Below are 17439 nucleotides of genomic sequence, written 5' to 3' on the forward strand. Positions count from 1 at the left end.
CGGGGCCGGTGCAGCCAGTTGTCCGTTGCGCGGGCGAGGCCGGCGCTGGGGGCGTGGCGCGGGAGGCGCCGTTGGTTGGTTGGCGGGCGGCGGGCGGGGGCGGGCCATGGCTCTGCTGCTGTGCCTCGGCCTGACCGCGGCGCTGGCCCGCGGCTGCCTGCACTGTCACGGCAACTTCTCGGAGAAGTTCTCCTTCTACCGCCATCACGTGAATCTCAAGTCCTGGTGGGTGGGCGACATCCCCGTGTCGGGCTTGCTGCTCAGCGACTGGAGCCAGGACACGATGAAGGAGCTGCACCTGGCCATCCCCGCGGAGATCAGTGAGTGCGGGGCCCCGCCCGGGCGCGCCCCCCGACCCGGCCAGACTCCCGCCAGACCCCGGCCTGACCCCGACCCGCGCAGTTCACCGACCTCCCTCTCCGGCCTCCAGCCCGGGAGAAGCTGAACCAAGTGGCGAACGCCGTGTACCAGAAGATGGATCAGCTGTACCAGGGGAAGATGTATTTCCCCGGTAAGGGGGCGGGCGCCGCGCGCGCGCGGACACCGAGACAGCTCCCCTCCACCCAGCGCCGGAGGCTGACCTCCCTCCTGCCTACCCCCACAGGGTACTTCCCCAACGAGCTGCGAGCCATCTTTCGGGAGCAGGTGCACCTCATCCAGAATGCAATCATCGAAAGTGAGCAAAGGAAGGGCTTGGGGAGCTCCGCGGGGGTATTTCAGAAGTCCCTCCGGAGCCAGGGGCCCCGGCCAGGGGGTGGCAGAGGCTGGCGTGATAGGACTGGGGCTTCTGGCTCAGTGCAGCCGGCTCCCAACAGAGAGAAGGAAGGGCAGCTCCCTGAGGCAGGGGCCCTTCCTTCCTGTGGGCACCAGCAGGCGGCCTGGATAAACCCCAGCCCTCCCCCAGCCTGTCCCTGGAGAAGCGGCTGAGTAGGGCTGCTACCCTCCTCCCAGGCTGAGAGCCAGCCTAACCCTAGGTGAGCCTCTGGCAGGGCAAGAAGGCTGGGTCGGGGGTCGCTTGGGGGGGCTCAGTCGGTTAGGTGTCGACTTCGGCTCAGGCCATGATGATCTCACGGTTCGTGAGTTCGAGCCCTGCGTCCGGCTCTGTGCTGACAGCTCGGCGCCTGGAGCCTGCTTCGGGTTCTGTGTCTCCGTCTCTCTCTGCCCCTCCCCTACTCGTGCTCTCTCTCTCTCTCTCTCAAAAACAAACACTAAAAAAAAAAAAATTAAAAATAATAAAAAGGGTAGGTGGCGGCGGGGACAAGTGCCGTCAGTGCCCTCGTCCCCACACAGGCCGCATCGACTGTCAGCGTCACTGTGGTGAGCGAGCCCCTGCCCGGTCCGTGGGGCACAGCGGTGGCGGCAGCCCTGGAGGCCGAGGCGGGGGGAGCCTGCGGCCGCCTCTCCTGTGTTGCAGGCATCTTCCAGTACGAGACCATCTCCTGTACCAACTGCACGGACTCGCACGTCGTCTGCTTTGGCTACAACTGCGAGTAGGGCTCAGGCTCGGGCGGTGACCAGCAAGGGCCCTGTGCCCGTGGGTCTGAGGCTCTCCTGGGACCCTCCCTGTTCCTCCCTGGCCTGTCTCCACCGGGGTCGGGTGGGGTGGTAGCCCCTCGGCAGGCCCTGAGTTCTGGATTTGGGGCGCCCCGTCTCCACGCCCCGTGTGCCCACAGGTCATCGGCACAGTGGGAAACAGCTGTGCAGGGCCTCCTCCGGTACATGTGAGTTGGGGCCCCTGGGCTCAGGGAGGGGACCTTCCCCTCCACGCCTGACGTTCTGATTCCAATCCTGCTGTCGTTGTAGAAATAAGTGGCACAAGTAAGTCCCCTGTCCCCAAACCCAGCATGACTTTTATCAGAGGCGGTGTGCTTATGTGCCCTTGCGGGTGAGTATGCGGAGGGCGGCCGCGGGAGGCGGCACCTGCTCCGGTCCTCAGGACCCCAGCCCGCCCTTCCTCTGCGCTCAGCTGGCACCAGGGGGCGCAACACCCAAGTTAAAGGTTTCCATAGAGTCTGGTCCTACCCCTGCCCTAAGCAGCTGGCAGGGCTGTGGTCAGAGCTGGGGGGGCGGGGGCGGCCCATGATGGATGTGCCCCAGTGGAGGGACTTGGGGGCCACAGGCACAGCACAGCCCTAAAGCTTGGGTCTAACTGGGACCCTGTCATGTCTTTCAGACAGGACGACCACACAAGGTAAGGCCCCCGCCCCGTCTGTTCTCTCCAAAACCCTGGCCTGGCCTTCTGGAGGGGAGCAAGAGGGAGTCAGGAAAGGGGTGGCACGGGGGCCTCTAAGTCAGGGATGGACGGGGAGGGGCTGGCTCGGGAGACACAGCCGGCAGGGCTCTCTCTGCACCTGGGACAAGCTGGATGTCACCCCTGCAACCACACCCAAGTGATCACTTCGAATAAACATCGGATCTTCCTCCCCTCTCCTGGATGCACAGAACCACTCCAGCTTTGTGAGTGGCGCAAAGGAGGGAGGCTCTGAGGACCTGGGTGGACTCTGTAGGCAAGGTTGAGCCTAAGCCAGAGATCAAAACCCAATGGCCAGCTTGCCACAGCCTCCCACCCCCTTTTTGCAGCCCCTTGCAAGAGAGTTGGGCTCGACCCCGATGCTGTTTAGGGGATGGGTACAGGCCACAAGACCTCCAAGTTGAGCTTTGAGGGTTGTCTGCAGCCCTGTCACGTGTCCCAGGCCCGTAGCAAAGACCTTGGTTTGGGGGAGGGGGGGGAGGTGGAGCAGGGAGAGAAGAGCTGAGGGCACCCATGTCTCCCCAACAGTCTGATGTCACCAAGCTTCACATGTCTTGAGCCCCCACACCTGGCCAACTTGACTCTGGAAAATGCTTCCGAGTGCCTGACACAGCACTGACGGCCACCGGCCATCGCCAGACTGGCCCTAGCCTCGAGGTGGAGCCAGGACTCAGCTGGACTGCCCCAGCCTGACCCCACGGAGCAGGCTCCCTGCTGCCTTGAGTCCCTGCACTGCCATCAGAGGCTGGGACCGGGGCCGGGAAGGGCGCATGCCTTTGTATATAGAGTGCATCACCGCCGGGCAGAGCCGTAGGGCTATTAGAGGCAATGATTAAACGTCCCTGTTTCTCATCACAGACTATCCGTGTTGGGGCAACCAGGGCTGGGTCCCCAGGTAAGGCACATCCTGGTCATGGGCACTGGGGCAGGGCTGACGGCCCCGGGATTTCCATACCAATTGTACCGCAATCCGTCTCAACACAGCTGGGCAGGCTTGACAGACCCAAGCCTTTGGCGCGAGCGAGTGCTTTTGACTCGCCACGCCGAGCTAAACCTCAGCCGAAGGAGCACAGGAAGCGTCCCTAGCACGTCGTTTCCTTTCACAAACACTCATGTGCGTTACGAGAGACCCACGATAAATGGCTTGATGGGCCTGGCAGACGAGAAGTCGGGGACTAGTCCTGCCAGGAGCAGGTACACGGAGGTCAGAAGAGTCCACAGGGCCGGGTGGGCATGGAACACCACTCCGGCAGGCCATGCAGGCCAGTGGTCTTACTGGCCAACAATGGCCTCAAGGCGTCAATGTGGCCTCTGCTGCCCCAGTGCTGGTGAGGGAGCAGAGGGACCCGCGAGGGGTCTGGCTCGGGCGGGTGATTATCAGGAAGAGAAGCTGGTGGAAGGCGGGGGCTGCCCGGCACTGGGTCCACGTAGGGGTCGGACGGCTTTCCGTCTGCTGACCCAGCGTTACTGGTCCTGAATCGTCCCTTGGCCACATGGCGTCAGTAAAGGCAGTGGCAATGTGGCAAATTGAAGCACGGGCAGGGCCTGCCTTCCGGCACCTGCTTCTGCCGCTCATCTACACACCCGCCGCTAGTGGGGTTCCCTGGGAAGGGAAAGGAGGGTGCGGTCCGCGATGTTGGTGGACCTCCCGTGGGTGGGGTCGTGGCTCCCTGCTGGGGCTTGGCCCGTGTGTGGGGATGACCTCACCTCCATCACGAAGGGAAGGGCGCACTCGCAGGTGGGGACAGGGATCCCCAGCACGCTGTGTGACCTCCCGAGGGTGCCCCAGGCAGCTCGAGGATGGTCCGGAGTCCCTCTTGTTACCGGGTGTGCACGCCGGCACAGACAGGAGGTGCAACAGACAAATGTCTGTGTTACAAGTTTATTGGATCATCTCGACACAAAATCATTACAGCAGCGTGATATGTCTCTCTCTCCTTTATCTGGGAATGTCGATAGCAAATCAATTCTTATCGAACACATCATACAGTTCTGAGGTTCTGGAATCACTGCACAGGATTCTGTAATAGATTACCCTACATGCTAAAGTGACAGTGTTCGTCAAAAGGAAGTTACGTCATTGAGGACCGTCATCTCTGACGGGGTGGTCCGGGGTCCCCTTGCCCCGCCCCGCCCCGTGAGGTGCATTCCAGGGGCCGGGCCCGCCCCCCCCCCAAGGACCGGGCCTTCCCCGCAGCTGCGGGCACGGTGTGGGACAAAGCCTGGGGAGCGTTCGGCGACAGGAGGGACCTGGAATCCCAAACAGTCCCCACCACTCGCCAAACACCACCGACCGAGACACATTTCACTGGACAGGAAAGAAATGTAAACCAACAAGGTCCAGGCCCCACTCCGTCAGGGATCCCGACTAGACCCCACCCCGGGTGGCAGCCGTTGCAACGCATGAACACGTGGGTGGGACGTGGGGAACACGACAGCAGCCTGCACGGCCCCGGGACCACCGGGTGTCCTGGCCCGCGGCCGCGAGGGAGGAGGGTGAGCAGGCGCCCCCAGGCAGGGAGTGTGGGGGCCGTGGGGCACTCGGGTGGCCTCGCGGGATCAGGGCGCGCCACCCCGCACGGTCCACCGGGCGCCGCAGCCGGCTCCTCGCTGAAGAGATGGGAAGAGGCAAAGTAGGAACGCCGACAAGACGCGTCGGCACAGCGTGTCACCTCGCCACCCGAGCGGGGGCCGGGGTGGGGGCGGGGGGCCGGGCTCAGCACTCGGCCAGCGTCGCTTTCATCTCCGCCAGCAGGTTGCTCAGCAGCGTCGCGTCGCTGCACTTCCCGTCCACCGACACGGACTTCTCCCCCTGGAAAAGGGAAGCGGCCGTCGGGACTGTGGAGGGTGTGGAACGCGACGCCCAGAGGCTGCCTCGTGGCCGAACGTGCCGTTTGTGTCTGTCACCACCTCCCTCGGTGCTGGTGCTTCGCGAATCCAGACAAGGGAGGTGCCCTGGAGCCCCCCCCCCCCGCCCCCACCGAGGCCGGGACCGGAGAACCCCAATCTGGGCAACGGCTTGCCAAAGTGGGGTACGTGAGCAACGGCCCGCCTTCTGGCTGGGGGGCCTCGGGGAAAGCGGCCTGTAAATGTGTCCGCGAGCCGCTGTCCCCCTAGTCCCAGGGCCGGTGCCCGCGTGCGGCAGCTCCGACGAGCGGGACAAAGGTCGCAGAGACAGATGGGCGCTGGGACCAGAGGTCAGGCACCTGCAGCCCATGCCGTGTCCCCCGCGGGATTAACAAGGCCCTGGTTACTCAGCACCCAGAGACCCGGGAGACCTCAGCTCAGCTCTGTTGGAAAAGGCAGCCAACGGCCAGGCCAGGACGAGGAGGACGTGGCATCTTCCGACGGGACACAGGCTTGTAAGTCCCTACTATAAAGACCCCCCAACACGCAGTCAGGAGCACTGTTGAAGCCAACAGGAAGACGGAACATCCCAGCAAAGACAGCAAGATCTCGAGAACGCCCGGCAGACGTTCCAGACCTGGAATACACAGTCGTCAAAACGAGACACCCACGGGTGGGCCCATGGGCAGAATGGCTAGCACGGCAGAGGGCGGGGCCAGGCAGGCCCTGCTGTAAGAAGAACCCGGCGCTAAGAAAGGACTTAAGTAACAGCGGGAAACTTCCAGAATTTTGCAAACACTCAAGAGGCACAGCACACTCCTGACAGACCCGGAGAAGTCCGCGCCGGACACGCTGTGACCTGCTGGAGGCTGACAACCAAGAAAAACCTGGAGAGGAGACGGTGCCTCGCTCTCGTCCAGAAACTGCGACTGTGAAACGAGGCAGTGTGACGACCTTCTGGAAGATTTTACTTCTAAGTCCTCTCGAGGCACCTGGGTGGCTCAGTCAGTTAAGCGTCCGACTTTGGCTCAGGCCAGGATCTCGTGGTTCACAAGTTCAAGCCCCTGGTCACGCTCTGTGCTGACAGCTTGGAGCCTGGAGCCTCGAGAGATTCCGTGTCTCTCTTTGCCTCTCTCTGCCCTTCCCCTGTTCATGCTCTGTCTCTCTCTCTCAAAAATAAATATTAAAAAAAGTGAGTCCTCTCTATACCCAGCATGGGGCTTCAACTCCAGAGCCCCAAGATCAAGCCACAGCCTCCACTGACTGAGCCGCCAAGGCACCCCAGAAGCAGCGTGATTTTAAAGCACTGAGACGAAGATCCGCCAAGCTAACGCGCCCAGCAAAACTAGCCCTGGACGAGGCTCCGCGGCCCCCAGGCCTGTCCCAGAAGCGGCTGGAGGCAGGTGTGGAGCGGGCGGCATGGCGTGTGCAGGAGAGGGAGGGCAGGGGAGGAGCGGAAGACCACACGGAGGAGGAGACCCGGGGTCGTCAGTGGGATGACGGCACCCACCCGTGAGAACGCCTTCCGACACAGGAAGGGTGCGCTCAAGAAGACATGTGTGTCAGCACCCGTCATGAGAAAGCGAGTGGCTTTTTGTCCGACATCAGACCGGAGAACTCCGCAGCAGAGAAAACAACCCGGGATAAAGAAGGACGTCGGCGCGGATAAACAAACCGGTGCATACGTCAAGACGCCACGACTTTCTCGGTCCACACACCTAACGGCAGACACACAGAGCGAACCCGACAGCCCCGGGGGGACAGACAACCTGTCACTAACCTCACACCACCCACTCAGGCAGCCGCCGGGCCGGCAACACAGACTCCAAGGGCCCAGAAGAACCGAGACCACCACCGGCGGGGCCCGCTCCACCGGCAGAACACTCACTGCCTCCACGCATCCACGAGCGCCACTCCTGCCACGAATGACCAAGTCCAGGGCCAGAACGCAAATCTCAATACTTTCAAAGGACCGAAATCAGAAGTGGCGTGTCCCCCAACCACGGTGGCAGCCACGCTACAAATCCGAAGCAAAAAGCCATCCAAACACGGGAAACCAAACACGCTTCTAAGTGACCCGTGCACTCTACAGGACCTGGGAGCAGGAATCAGAAAACGTTAGAACCGTTTAGACATAAACACGAAACATTTAAACACCCGTGGCGTTCAGCTAAAGCACGGCTTCAAGGAAAACGAAGCATTAAGCTCTTCGCGAAAGAAGGAAAACCTCAGCTCCTACCTGAACAAACGTGCAAAACAGAAAATAAGCCCAAAGCAGGCAGAAAAAAGGAGGGAAAGAACAAAGCTGAACAAAATTTATTTATTGCCTTAAAAAAACAAAGTTCCTAAAAGGGGAGCTTTTAAATTTACCTTTGAAAAAAATCAAGGAAAACGATAAACCTCCCGCCAGGACGACCAAGAATAACGAGAAAAGACACAAAGTGTCACCATCAGGAGCGAAAGAAGGTGCCGCTGGGACCCACTGGGGGCCACAGAAGAGACCCACGGAAGACAACCCACGCGGACTCGGCGCCTCGGGCGGAGGGACCATACGCCACCGTGGCCGGCCCGAGACACGGCTCGTGGACCGAGGACCCACGGCCGCCGAGGAAAGGACCCGACACCGCCCGATGGAAACTTTCACCGAGGCCGCCCCCAGGCCCAGACGGCTCCCCTGGAGAGCCCGAGGACCGGGTGAGGAGGCGCCCCAGGACCGGGCACCCCTCCCGACTCCGACGGGCGGGCTGCCAGGCCTGACGCCAAGACCAGGCCGGGGAAGCGGGTGGCCGGCCTCCTCTCGGAGGCAGGCTCACGAGCCCTGAGCGAAACAGGCGGGCTGAGCTCAGCGAGACGCCGAAACCCAAGAAGCCCCGGGGCCTCGAGAGCACGGGGGGCTGGGGCTCACCTTCTTCACCAGGAGGCAGACGTGGTGGCCCTGGATGGAGCGGCTGTACATGGAGGCACAGGAGTCCACTCTCTCCACCACTGTAACAGAGGGCGCAGGCTGAGGCCCGGGCTGGCTCGCCGGGGGGCAGAGGGCCGACCGCGCACGCGTAAAGCCGCCCCGTCTGCCGGCCACGTCGGAGGCCTTACCGGAAAAATGATGATGAAAACAGATCTTTGCTAGAAGGTTCTGGAAGGACATACTAATGCCGTCGACTTTGATCGAGCTCATGCTCAGGTCCCCAGACTCCAGCAACTTGGCAAAGGCGTCACTGTGAGGACACAGGACAGGGAGGCTGACAACCGGTGGGCCCCCAGCCCCAGGCGTGATACCTTCCTTCGTGTGCCTGCGGCTCGAGGTCTCTGACGGTCCTGTACGATGTCACGGGCTAACCCGCGTCCCCCAAATTCCCATGTTGACTCCCGATCCCTGGACCTCAGGATGTGACGGTATTTGGAAACAGGGTCCTAAACCAGTAAGACCAACGTCCTTCTAAAAAGAGGAGATCAGGACGCAGACACGCAGAGGGACGACCGCGTGAGAACACGGGGAGAAGACGGCATCTGCACGCCAACAGGCGTGGCACCGAAAGCAGCTAGCCCTGCCGACCCTCCATCACGGCCTCTGGCCTCTGGCACCAGGAGAGAACCCGTCTGCCGCCCGGGCCATGAGGCGTGTATCTGCCACGTGGCCCGGGCTGGCGGACGCTCGCCAGAGCCAACCTTCTGCGCCAGCGGCAGACTGGGCCCTCCTGCCTTAGGCCAAGGGTGTCTGCCAGCTAACCGCGTGACGAGCGGAAGCAGGAGGGAGGTGGGCACCACGCACCTGTAGCAGGGCGTCGTGACCAAGTACGAGGTACAGCTGAAGTGCAGCTTGAAGTCCAGCTTCTCGTGGGTCGACCCCTCATCGTTCTGTGGGAGCGGGGGCACGGGGTGAGGAGGGCCCAGGGGGCCCACGGAGCGGGGACGCGTCCGTGGGCTCTGGGCCCCGCCTCCAGCCCCGTTACCTTGGCAATGAAGGACAGCGTCCCCTTGAGCTTCTGGGCCATGACGATACTCTGAATGGTGAATACAAACTGGGCCTCGTTGGAGATGCCTGGAAGAGGACAAGGGGACAAGGGGTGGGTCCCGAGAGCGGCACGGGGCGCCGCCCGGCTGGGGTCCGGCACTGCCCCCGCCCGGGGCCTGTCCTCAGCGTTGCCCGCCCCGGTCGGGAAGCAGGTGACAGGAGGAAAGGGGGCTCCTGGGACCAAGAGGACCTGGGTCAGCGGGAGCCCCGACGCCCTGCCTGACGGCCCACGTACCTGGGGGCAATTGGAAAGGCACGGGGACGCCGTCGTGGACGGAGGAGCCCTCTGGCCGGGCCAGCCTGGTGTTGAGCGAGTCCAGCACGTTGAACTCCATGCCCTTCAGGAAGCTGCTGCTCTGGTTCTCCAGGACGATGGACACGGTGACCTGACTATCCTTCTGCAGGCTTCCCTGGATGTCGTAGGTCTGCAGGGCAAGGCCGGCCTCAACCTCCGGGGCCCGCACGAGGGGCCTGGGAGTGCCGGCAACCCCGCCGTGCAAACGTACAACGTGTCGGAGAGGGGAAAGTACTCGAACCCTCACGCGAGGGAAACCACTCCGGTTCCATCCGTGGTCCCGGCCGCTCCCGCCCTTTCTCTGAGAGCCGCTGGCCATCACGTCGGCCCTCGGGGCCCCCACAGCCAGCCGGCCCTGCGGGCCCACGTGGCGGCAAGCACCCACGTGTGCCTCTCTCCCTAGAAAGGCTCGCTCACCGCCCCCGAGCCCTACCACGTCCCTCCTCACGCCCCGAGAAAGGAGCCCAAGGCCGCCCCAGCCCCCCTGCAATGCCCACAGCACTCACCATCTTGATGTAGGAGTTCTCGGCCAGGAGGCAGTAGCTGGACATGGGCTGGGAAGAGAGGAAAACGCTCAGCTTCGGCCAGCGAGAGCCCGAGGGCGGCGGCGGCTCACGGGCCGGGCCTGTCGCCAGCTGCCAAGTGCTCCGGTGGGAACGTCAGGACCGACGAGAAGCGGGGTGCGGGGAGCCCCCGGGGGTCCCGGGCAGCGCACGCCTGCACCTCGGGGACGTCCCGCCACACGAGAGCGCCACCCCCCCGACGCCCACAGCCCCGGGGTCACCCGCCCGCGCCCACCGAGGCCCCACTGCCCGCCGGCCCGCAGACGCGGCTCCTGGACTCGGCCCGGGTCTGTCCCTGCGTCGAGGCCTCGGCGGGCCGTGGGGGCGCCTCCGGCCCGCGGGGGGCGAGTGAAGTACCCCTCACCGGGAGAGGCTCGTCCGCGAGCGCGCCGTTCTCCACGGGCTCTGCCGCCTCTTCACCTGGAGGCTGCTGCTTCTTGGGTTTCTTCTTGTCCTTGGGTCTCTCCTCCTTCTCCTTCTTGTGCTTCTTTTTCTTATGCTTCGGAGCTTTCTGGAGCAGAGAGACCAGGCTCAACCCTCGGCGCTCTCTGGCCGCCGCTGCCCAGCGAGGCACGACACGCACCAAGGCCACTCGGCAGCCCGCGGATGCGTCGCGACGACACGACGTCTCCGAGACGCAGGGCCGGCGAGCCGAGGGAAGGAGCACGCGCGGCAGAGGGCACGGACCAGCAAGCCCCGGGTCCTTGCGGGGGGCAGGCGAGGACCTAGCGGTTCACCGCCGACGGGTGGAAACGCACAGGGAGACCGGCCAGAACCCACACGTGGACACGTGGCCTGGCAGCTCCTCAGCGCGGGCACGAGAACACGCGTCCACGCCGAAACCCGCACACACACGCTCGCAGGAACACGACTCACGACAACCAAGAGGTGAAAACTGTCCACCGCACACGCGCACGTCCCTCGGCCGCAAGCAGAAACAAGGCGTCCGCGCCCATTGCCCAAGGACGGACCCCGAACACACGACGCTCAGGGAGGGGACCAGACACGAGGGGCCACGCGGGGTGTGAGTCCGCGTGTGCGAAACGTCCGGAACAGGTTCATCCGGGGACAGGAAGGGGGCTCATGGGGGCCGGGGCTGGGGAGGGGAGTGAGGGGTGATCGTGGGTGGGGATGTGGTTTCTTTTGGGGAGAGGGAATGTTCTAGAATTAGACACTGGTGATGGTAACACAACACGGTGAACGCCCCTGAACCACAGACTGTGAAAAGGTGGGACTTCCCATAGGTGAGTTACTACCGAATAAAACGTAAAAACGAGAAGCCGCCACCAGGACCCCCATGACCCCTGTTCGCGGGATTCGGGAACGACCCTCTCCTGCACAGCCACACGGCCACTCCACGAGGGCAGCCAAGGCACGCGCCCTCACCTTCTCGGGGTCCCGCTCATTGTCTCTGTCCTCGTCCTCGTCGCCTCGCTCCTCTCTCCTGGGCTCCTCGCCCCCTCCCTCAGGGGCAGCGGTGACAGTGTTCGCTCCAGGCTCTCCCTGCAGGAAGCCGGGCAGCGGGGCTCGAGGAGGCAACTGGCACCCGGGACAGGGTGTCCTCTGGGCCCCCAGCCCCACATCCCGGCCCGGCCTCCCTCAGCACACGGGGCATCCGGTTGGCACCGAAGCGCATGGCCGCCAGGGTGGAGAGGCGGCCAGGCCCGGCCGAGGGGCTGCAGGCTGGGCCGGGGGCCGTTCCTACAGCCACCGGCTGGGCCGGCCCCAACCTCACCGGTCTGTGCGCCCACGCAACCTTGGGGCGGACAGCCCGGACGTGCACCCGTGTGTCCAGTGGAGGACCGGGTGGGGCCGGCACAGGCCACCGGGCTCTTACCGGGGCCGGGGCCGGGGCCGCGGCGGGCAGCGGGGCGGTGGACAGCCAGAAATCGAAGTCCTCGCCCTGGAACCACAGGAAGACGCACCTTCGGCGAAGCAGCAACGCAGGCTCCAGAGGAGCACGGGCGGCACCGCCCTGACCGGACGCGGCCGCTCCGGCTCCGCGGGGACCCGCGCGCGGGGAGACCGGGCGGCACCTCCCGCCCTACCGGCGCCACGGCGGGCAGCCCCGGATGGCCGCCCACCGGCACGACCCCCGGGCCTGCCCCGCCGTGGCCACGCGGGCCGGCATGGGGCGATGTGGCGTTCAGCGTCAGCGTGGGGGGCTGCGGGGTCCCTGCACCCGACTGCCCGTGCCCACCTCCTTCTCCTCCTTCCTCTTCTCCTTCTTCTCTCGCTCTTTCTCTCTGTGCCTCTTCTCTTTCTTCCTGGGCTTTTTGATCTTCTTCTCCACGACAGGGACGTCCTCCTTTTCGGGGGACTTGGTAGTCTCGGCGTTTCTGTGTTTCTGGACGGGCAGCCTCTCGCTGTCGGCCAGGGGCCTGGGGGCAGGCGGGTGCGTCACGGCGAGCACTTGACGGGGACACAGGAAACAGGACGGCCCGGCTCCGCCCCCTTGCTTACCTGTCCAGGTCGACGTCCAGGGCCCTGTAAGGGTCGTTGGGGTCTTTGTCGTCCTCGTCGCTGGGGAGAGCGTTCTGAGAGGAGAGAGAACGCGCATCCAGTCCGTCCGGCCCGAGCCCCCCGGGGTCTGCGAAGCCCCCCGCCCCCACGGGCACTCCGCAGGCAAGAGGTCGGGACGCCAGGGGCCCCCCGAGAACGCCAGTGACGGGAAGGCCCGCCCGAGCGTGGCCCCGGGAGCGGCGGTGGTGCCCGCGGGATACCTGCCCGTGGAGGGAACCCGCTCCCCGCCCGTCGTGGCCCCAGCGGGCCGACCTCAGGCATCTCCTCGGTGACGATGTCCACCCGCTGCGCCGGGGCGATGTCCTCGTCGCTCTCTGTGTGCAGCGAGCTGTGGCGCCGCGGCTTGCCCCTCTTGTCCTTGTCCTTCTTCTTCCTCCGCCTCCTGTCCTTCTCCAGCCTCTGCCGGGGCTCCCTCTCCTCCTGCAGCTTCACGTACTGGTCCGACACGGGCATCCCTGCAGGCGTGCGCCCCACGGTGCTCAGCGCCGCCCTGGCCCCGAGAGCCACGTGCGGGAGGGTGGCCCCTGGGGGCTCAGCAGGGCGAGCGGCCCACGGCCCACCGTGGTCTGCGCTAAAAGGGGGCGAGGGAGCTCACAGGGGCTGCCACCGTGGCTGCCCGGGAGCAGGCAGAGGCTTTCCGAGTGCGGACATGCGGGCGCGTGGCGGCGGGGGTGGGGGTGGCGGCGGGGGCGCGGCAGGGTCCGGGGAGAAACGAGGCGGCGCCAGCACGGAGAGGCTGGGGCCCTTGGCGTGTACCCCCCCACTCACCCTCCAATCTGGAACCTACTCCAGCCAAGGATGCAGGAGGGGGCAGGTCCGGGGCTGGTAAGGCTGGCCCTTGGCAGCATCCGGGACCCAGCCTCGGGCCCCCACCCCCTCGCTCATGGGTTCCCGGGGCTCACACCGCCTGTGCAAATACTTGCCTGGCACTTTCAGGGGCACCGAGAGGTCTATCTGCACCACGGGGATGTGTTCCACTCCGGGCATGTCCTGGTACCGCTGGAGAAGCAAGCAGTGAGCGTTACCGGGCAGGACGCATGGACAGATGGAGACGCCTGAGGTGGGGCCATGGCCCAGGATGACACACGCACGCAGCCGGCGGTGTGCGGGACCCCTGCGAATGCGACGGGGCATCCTGGGGAGCACAGCCCCCTAAGGACTGGGGAACGGTCCGTCAGCACCAACAGGCACAGGGCCGAGGCACAGCTTTCTGTCTGGGTCACCTACTTCGAGTTAGAAAAGTAATGCAGCCCGAACCCCCTGCGAGCGCTAAAATCAAAGTCAGACATCACAGGCGCTGGTGAGGGTGCACGCCAGGTGTGGGCCACCTCGGCCCCTCAGAAAGTTGAGCGGAGCCACGAGGTGACCCGGCAATCCCCAGAGGAGGGCAATGGAGCACCCGTATGGGGCCGCGTCTACCGGGGCGGGGCGGGGGGGGGGGGGGAGCCCGGCGGGGGGGAGGACACGGAGGAAGGCAGCAGGCACCACCTGGATTAAGATCTAGAACATTCTAGTCATGTGGAATACCCCACATCCACACCTGCTCCCAGGTCTTGGTGTTCAGACCCACCTGGCAGTTGGGCCACGTGGACCTACTGTGACAACCAAACAGTGGCCTGGACCTGGGGGCCCCTGGTGTCCTCCCGAGAGCGGATGGGGGCGCTGTGGGGCTTGGGGGGAGGGGAGTGTCTCTCAAGGACGACTTGGGGCCAGCCTCACCTTTTGGGGAGATGGGGAACTTTTGATGTAGAAAGGGTTGTTAGCCTGTTCCTGCTTCCGGGCTTCTCGACGCTGCAGGGACAGGATTTGAAGAGCAAGTCAGTGAATGCACGTGAAACAGACCCTCCCTTCCAGGCATGGACTAGCGTCCATGTTCTAGGCCCCAGGCGGGCCCGGAATGCCCCAGTACTTTACTGGTGGCCCTTGACCAATAGGGAGACCGCAGCAGGAACAAGTGGGGGGACAGCAAGAGCTCAGAAATGACCCCAGGATGTGGAGATGGCCTTCTGTTTCAAGGATGTGAGCTCAGAGAGGTTGGGTGAGCTGTCTGAGGTCGCTCAGTAACAAAGAACAGCTGAGCTGGGAGTCAGATCACACTGCCTGAAGGCTCAGCCTGCAGATGGGCGGGAGGAGAGCCGGACAGGCCACGAGGGGACCCCTTATTTCAGGACGATAAGGCATGGTGTGGTGGGGAGCTGAGGGGATGCAGTATCTCTGGAGTTTTCTGAGCTGTCTGAATGCTGCATGTTGTTATAAAACCCTCCACCGGAGGGGCGCCTGCAGGGCTCAGTGCGTTGAGCACCTGACTTCGGTTCAGCTCACAATCTCACAATTCATGAGTGCGAGCCCCGTGTCAGGCTCTGTGCTGACAGCTCAGAGCCTGGAACCTGTTTCAGATTCTGTCTCTCTCTCTTTCTGCCCCTCCCCTACTCACACCGTCCCAGTCTCTCTCTCCCAGCTGGATGATAAGCATTAAGAAAAAACATTTTTTTTTTTTAATGTTTATTTATTTCTGAGACAGAGAGAGAGACAGAGCACGAACGGGGGAGGGGCAGAGAGCGAGGGAGACACAGAATCGGAAGCAGGCTCCAGGCTCTGAGCCGTCAGCCCAGAGCCCGACGCGGGGCTTGAACTCACGGACCGCGAGATCGTGACCTGAGCTGAAGTCGGACGCTTAACCGACTGAGCCACCCAGGCGCCCCAAGAAAAAACATTTTTTGAAGTAAAATAAAATCTTCCAAGGGCGCGGCCTGGGTGGTTCAGTCGGTTAAGCGTCCAACTTTGGCTCAGCTCACGATATCACGGTCCAGGAGTTCGAGCCCCGCGTCGGGCTCTGTGCTGACAGCTCAGAGCCTGGAGCTGCTTCAGAGTCTGTGCCTCCCTTTCTCTCTGCCCTCCCCCGCTCATGCACATGAGCACATGCACTCTCTCTTTCTCTACCCCAAGATAACCATTAAAAAAAAATTTTTTTTAAATAAAAGACAATAAAACCCTCCACCCGGAAGGCACGAGTGAAACCCCCTGCATGCCCAACCAGGCCCCATGACTCTCTCTGAGGAGCTCAGGCCTTAAGAGAATCCACTTCTCATTTGCACAAAACCCAACCCAGACCTCCCAGGATGGCTCGGTGCTCCCCTGAGGGTACTGGGACAAAGCTCAGATCGAACAGGACAGGAACGTGCTCAGCCACCTGGGGGCTCAGGGTCCAGGGTCTGCTCTGAGCGAGGCCGTCCGCCCCGGAGGCCCCAGTGGGAACAAAGCCCGGCCTCCCCGCACCCGGTGCTCACCCGGGCCAGCTCCTCCTCCTCTGCCTCCGGCTGCCGCTGCTTGGCATGGCGCTGCTCCTCGTCGTGGAAGATGGCCTTGGGCTTCTCGTCCTCAGACTCGCTGTCCGAGGGCGGCTCATTGATCCACGCGTCCAGGTCCAGGCTGCAAGATGCAGGGAGGTCACGAGGCAGCTCCAGCCCGAATGCCAGCCTCGCACGCTCACGGGGCACATGGGACAGGGACACCCCGGTCCTCTCGGAGACGAGGACGCAAAAGCTGGGCCGCCACTGGAGATCATGGCTGCCCAGTGAGAGTCTACGGGCCCCTCGTGACCCTCCTTGTGTTCTGGTGCCCGGTATCTGTAGGCAAGGGCTGCCCCGTCTACTTCCGGGGGGCGGCAGCTGGGACAGGGACACCAGTCAAGACCCCACTGGGGTTCTCCCACTGCTCTTCCTGCCATCTTGGCCCATGTCCTCCGACGGGCCGCGCAGCTCACCCTTCAGGAACTGGAACCTTCTTCTGCGCCTTGGGAGCCACTGGGTTCAGCTCTCCAGCAAAGAGGGCACTCACTTCTTCTGCTACCGGCACGTCCTTGGCCTGAAGCTTCTGGACGTGCTTGACCAGCTGCAAGACGCAGGACGCCTGAGAAGACCACAGGGGAGTCACAGTTTGGTCACGGAGGACTGGCCCTGTAGGCCACTTAGCACCCTAATGCATTGCCCAGCCCAGGAGAGTGGCTGCCTCTCGTCTGACCCTACTGAGAACGTCTAGAAGGCACCGAGAGCAGCACAAGAGTGGGCTCGGTTAAGTGTCCGGTTTCAGCTCAGGCCCTGATCTCAAGGCTGGTGAGTTCAAGCCCCACATCGGGCTATCTGCTGTCCACATAGAGCCTGCTTTGCATCCTCTGTCCCCTCTCTCTCTGCGCCCCTCTGCTGTGTGCATGCGCTCTCTCGAAACAAATAAACGTTAAGAAAATATACACGTGTGTACGTATACACCAAAGGCACCGAGAGAAGCCACGGGCCACACAGAAGCACCCGGGGAGGAAGATACCAGCCCTGGCCGCCGTGTCAGTCTGCAGGAGACAAAGACTGAAACGGACCCCCAAACAAGACAGAGTCACAAGCAGAGACAGCACCGTCCTCCGAGACCCAGACAACCCGAAACGGCAACTTCCAGGAGGCACCGGGCGCCGCCGTACTGCCCGTCCTCTGCGGACTCCGACCTGGGGACTCGGCTCGAGTGCGGCTCCCAGCCTGACGCAGGGCTCGAGGCCGGGGCACTGAACGCTTCTGTGAGCTCTGGATAACTGAGAGCCCTCCGCTGCCCCCGGGGCACCAGAAACGGCCACCCCGAGCTCCCTCCCACCCGCCTGCTGTATGCAGCACGTGCCAGACCAGTCTCCCTGCAGCAAGCAGCCCGGTCCCCGGCCACCTGCCACCCCACCCAGGAACCTGCTGCCAACCGGCTTGATTCCGATACTTCCCTTGCCGTATCGGGGGGCCGGCACCTCCCACTCGTTCTTTCTCTCACGGCCTGCCCCCTTCTCGCTGCCCCCCACCTGCGGAGGACCAACCGGGGCCTCCCCCGCCGCGGGGGCCCAGAACCCGCCCACGTCCCCGGGGCCGGGAGGGAGCCCCGGAAAGCAGATTTCTCCAAGATGCCCTCTGGGAAAGGCGAA

At 63.8% G+C, this 17439-nt stretch overlaps 2 protein-coding genes and 1 long non-coding RNA gene across 9 annotated transcripts in view; 1 reads left to right on the forward strand and 2 right to left on the reverse strand.

Annotated features, from left to right (window-relative positions):
- Positions 1-56: 56 nt before the first annotated feature.
- Positions 57-3106, forward strand: IZUMO4 (IZUMO family member 4). 7 transcript variants are annotated; one of them, XR_006715559.1, is made up of 10 exons: positions 57-320; positions 431-511; positions 605-676; positions 1291-1317; positions 1415-1490; positions 1674-1721; positions 1804-1818; positions 2174-2191; positions 2362-2457; positions 2780-2890. XR_006715559.1 is itself a non-coding variant. In XM_045491320.1 (10 exons), the coding sequence occupies exons 1-10, from the start codon at positions 107-109 to the stop codon at positions 2868-2870; spliced, it is 657 nt and encodes a 218-aa protein (XP_045347276.1). In that variant the 5' UTR covers positions 57-106; the 3' UTR covers positions 2871-3106. The 7 variants fall into 7 exon arrangements, 4 of the variants coding, with proteins under 4 accessions (XP_045347276.1, XP_045347277.1, XP_045347278.1 ...); XR_006715561.1 differs by having other exon boundaries at positions 1804-1885; positions 2443-2457; positions 2780-2847; XM_045491320.1 differs by having other exon boundaries at positions 2443-2457; positions 2780-3106.
- Positions 3107-4119: 1013 nt separating this feature from the next.
- The window catches only part of AP3D1 (adaptor related protein complex 3 subunit delta 1), a 37955-nt gene continuing 24635 nt past the window's right edge, over positions 4120-17439 (reverse strand). The window contains 17 exon segments of the mRNA XM_045491313.1: positions 4120-5063; positions 8004-8083; positions 8192-8313; positions 8868-8953; positions 9049-9137; positions 9346-9535; positions 9912-9959; positions 10333-10479; positions 11355-11471; positions 11806-11871; positions 12169-12349; positions 12432-12505; positions 12744-12946; positions 13415-13490; positions 14211-14282; positions 15779-15920; positions 16255-16400. Coding sequence (XP_045347269.1) covers positions 4968-5063; positions 8004-8083; positions 8192-8313; positions 8868-8953; positions 9049-9137; positions 9346-9535; positions 9912-9959; positions 10333-10479; positions 11355-11471; positions 11806-11871; positions 12169-12349; positions 12432-12505; positions 12744-12946; positions 13415-13490; positions 14211-14282; positions 15779-15920; positions 16255-16400 — 1935 coding nt within the window. The 3' untranslated portion in view covers positions 4120-4967.
- Positions 5392-7527, reverse strand: LOC123605044. The gene is made up of 3 exons (XR_006715562.1): positions 7515-7527; positions 6868-6873; positions 5392-6007 (listed from the first exon to the last, which is right to left on the reverse strand). It is a non-coding gene; the product is annotated as an uncharacterized LOC123605044 (long non-coding RNA).

Source organism: Leopardus geoffroyi, chromosome A2, assembly GCF_018350155.1.
Source record: "Leopardus geoffroyi isolate Oge1 chromosome A2, O.geoffroyi_Oge1_pat1.0, whole genome shotgun sequence".
In the NCBI taxonomy this organism is placed as follows: Eukaryota; Metazoa; Chordata; class Mammalia; order Carnivora; family Felidae; genus Leopardus; species Leopardus geoffroyi.

Bases quoted from the DNA above. Each gene is read 5' to 3' on its own strand.
- IZUMO4 (XM_045491320.1), top strand. From the start codon at position 107: ATGGCTCTGCTGCTGTGCCTCGGCCTGACCGCGGCGCTGGCCCGCGGC. The intron at 321-430 runs GTGAGTGCGGGG...TCCGGCCTCCAG, and splicing joins GGCCATCCCCGCGGAGATCA to CCCGGGAGAAGCTGAACCAA. The intron at 1,491-1,673 runs GTAGGGCTCAGG...GTGTGCCCACAG, and splicing joins TGCTTTGGCTACAACTGCGA to GTCATCGGCACAGTGGGAAA.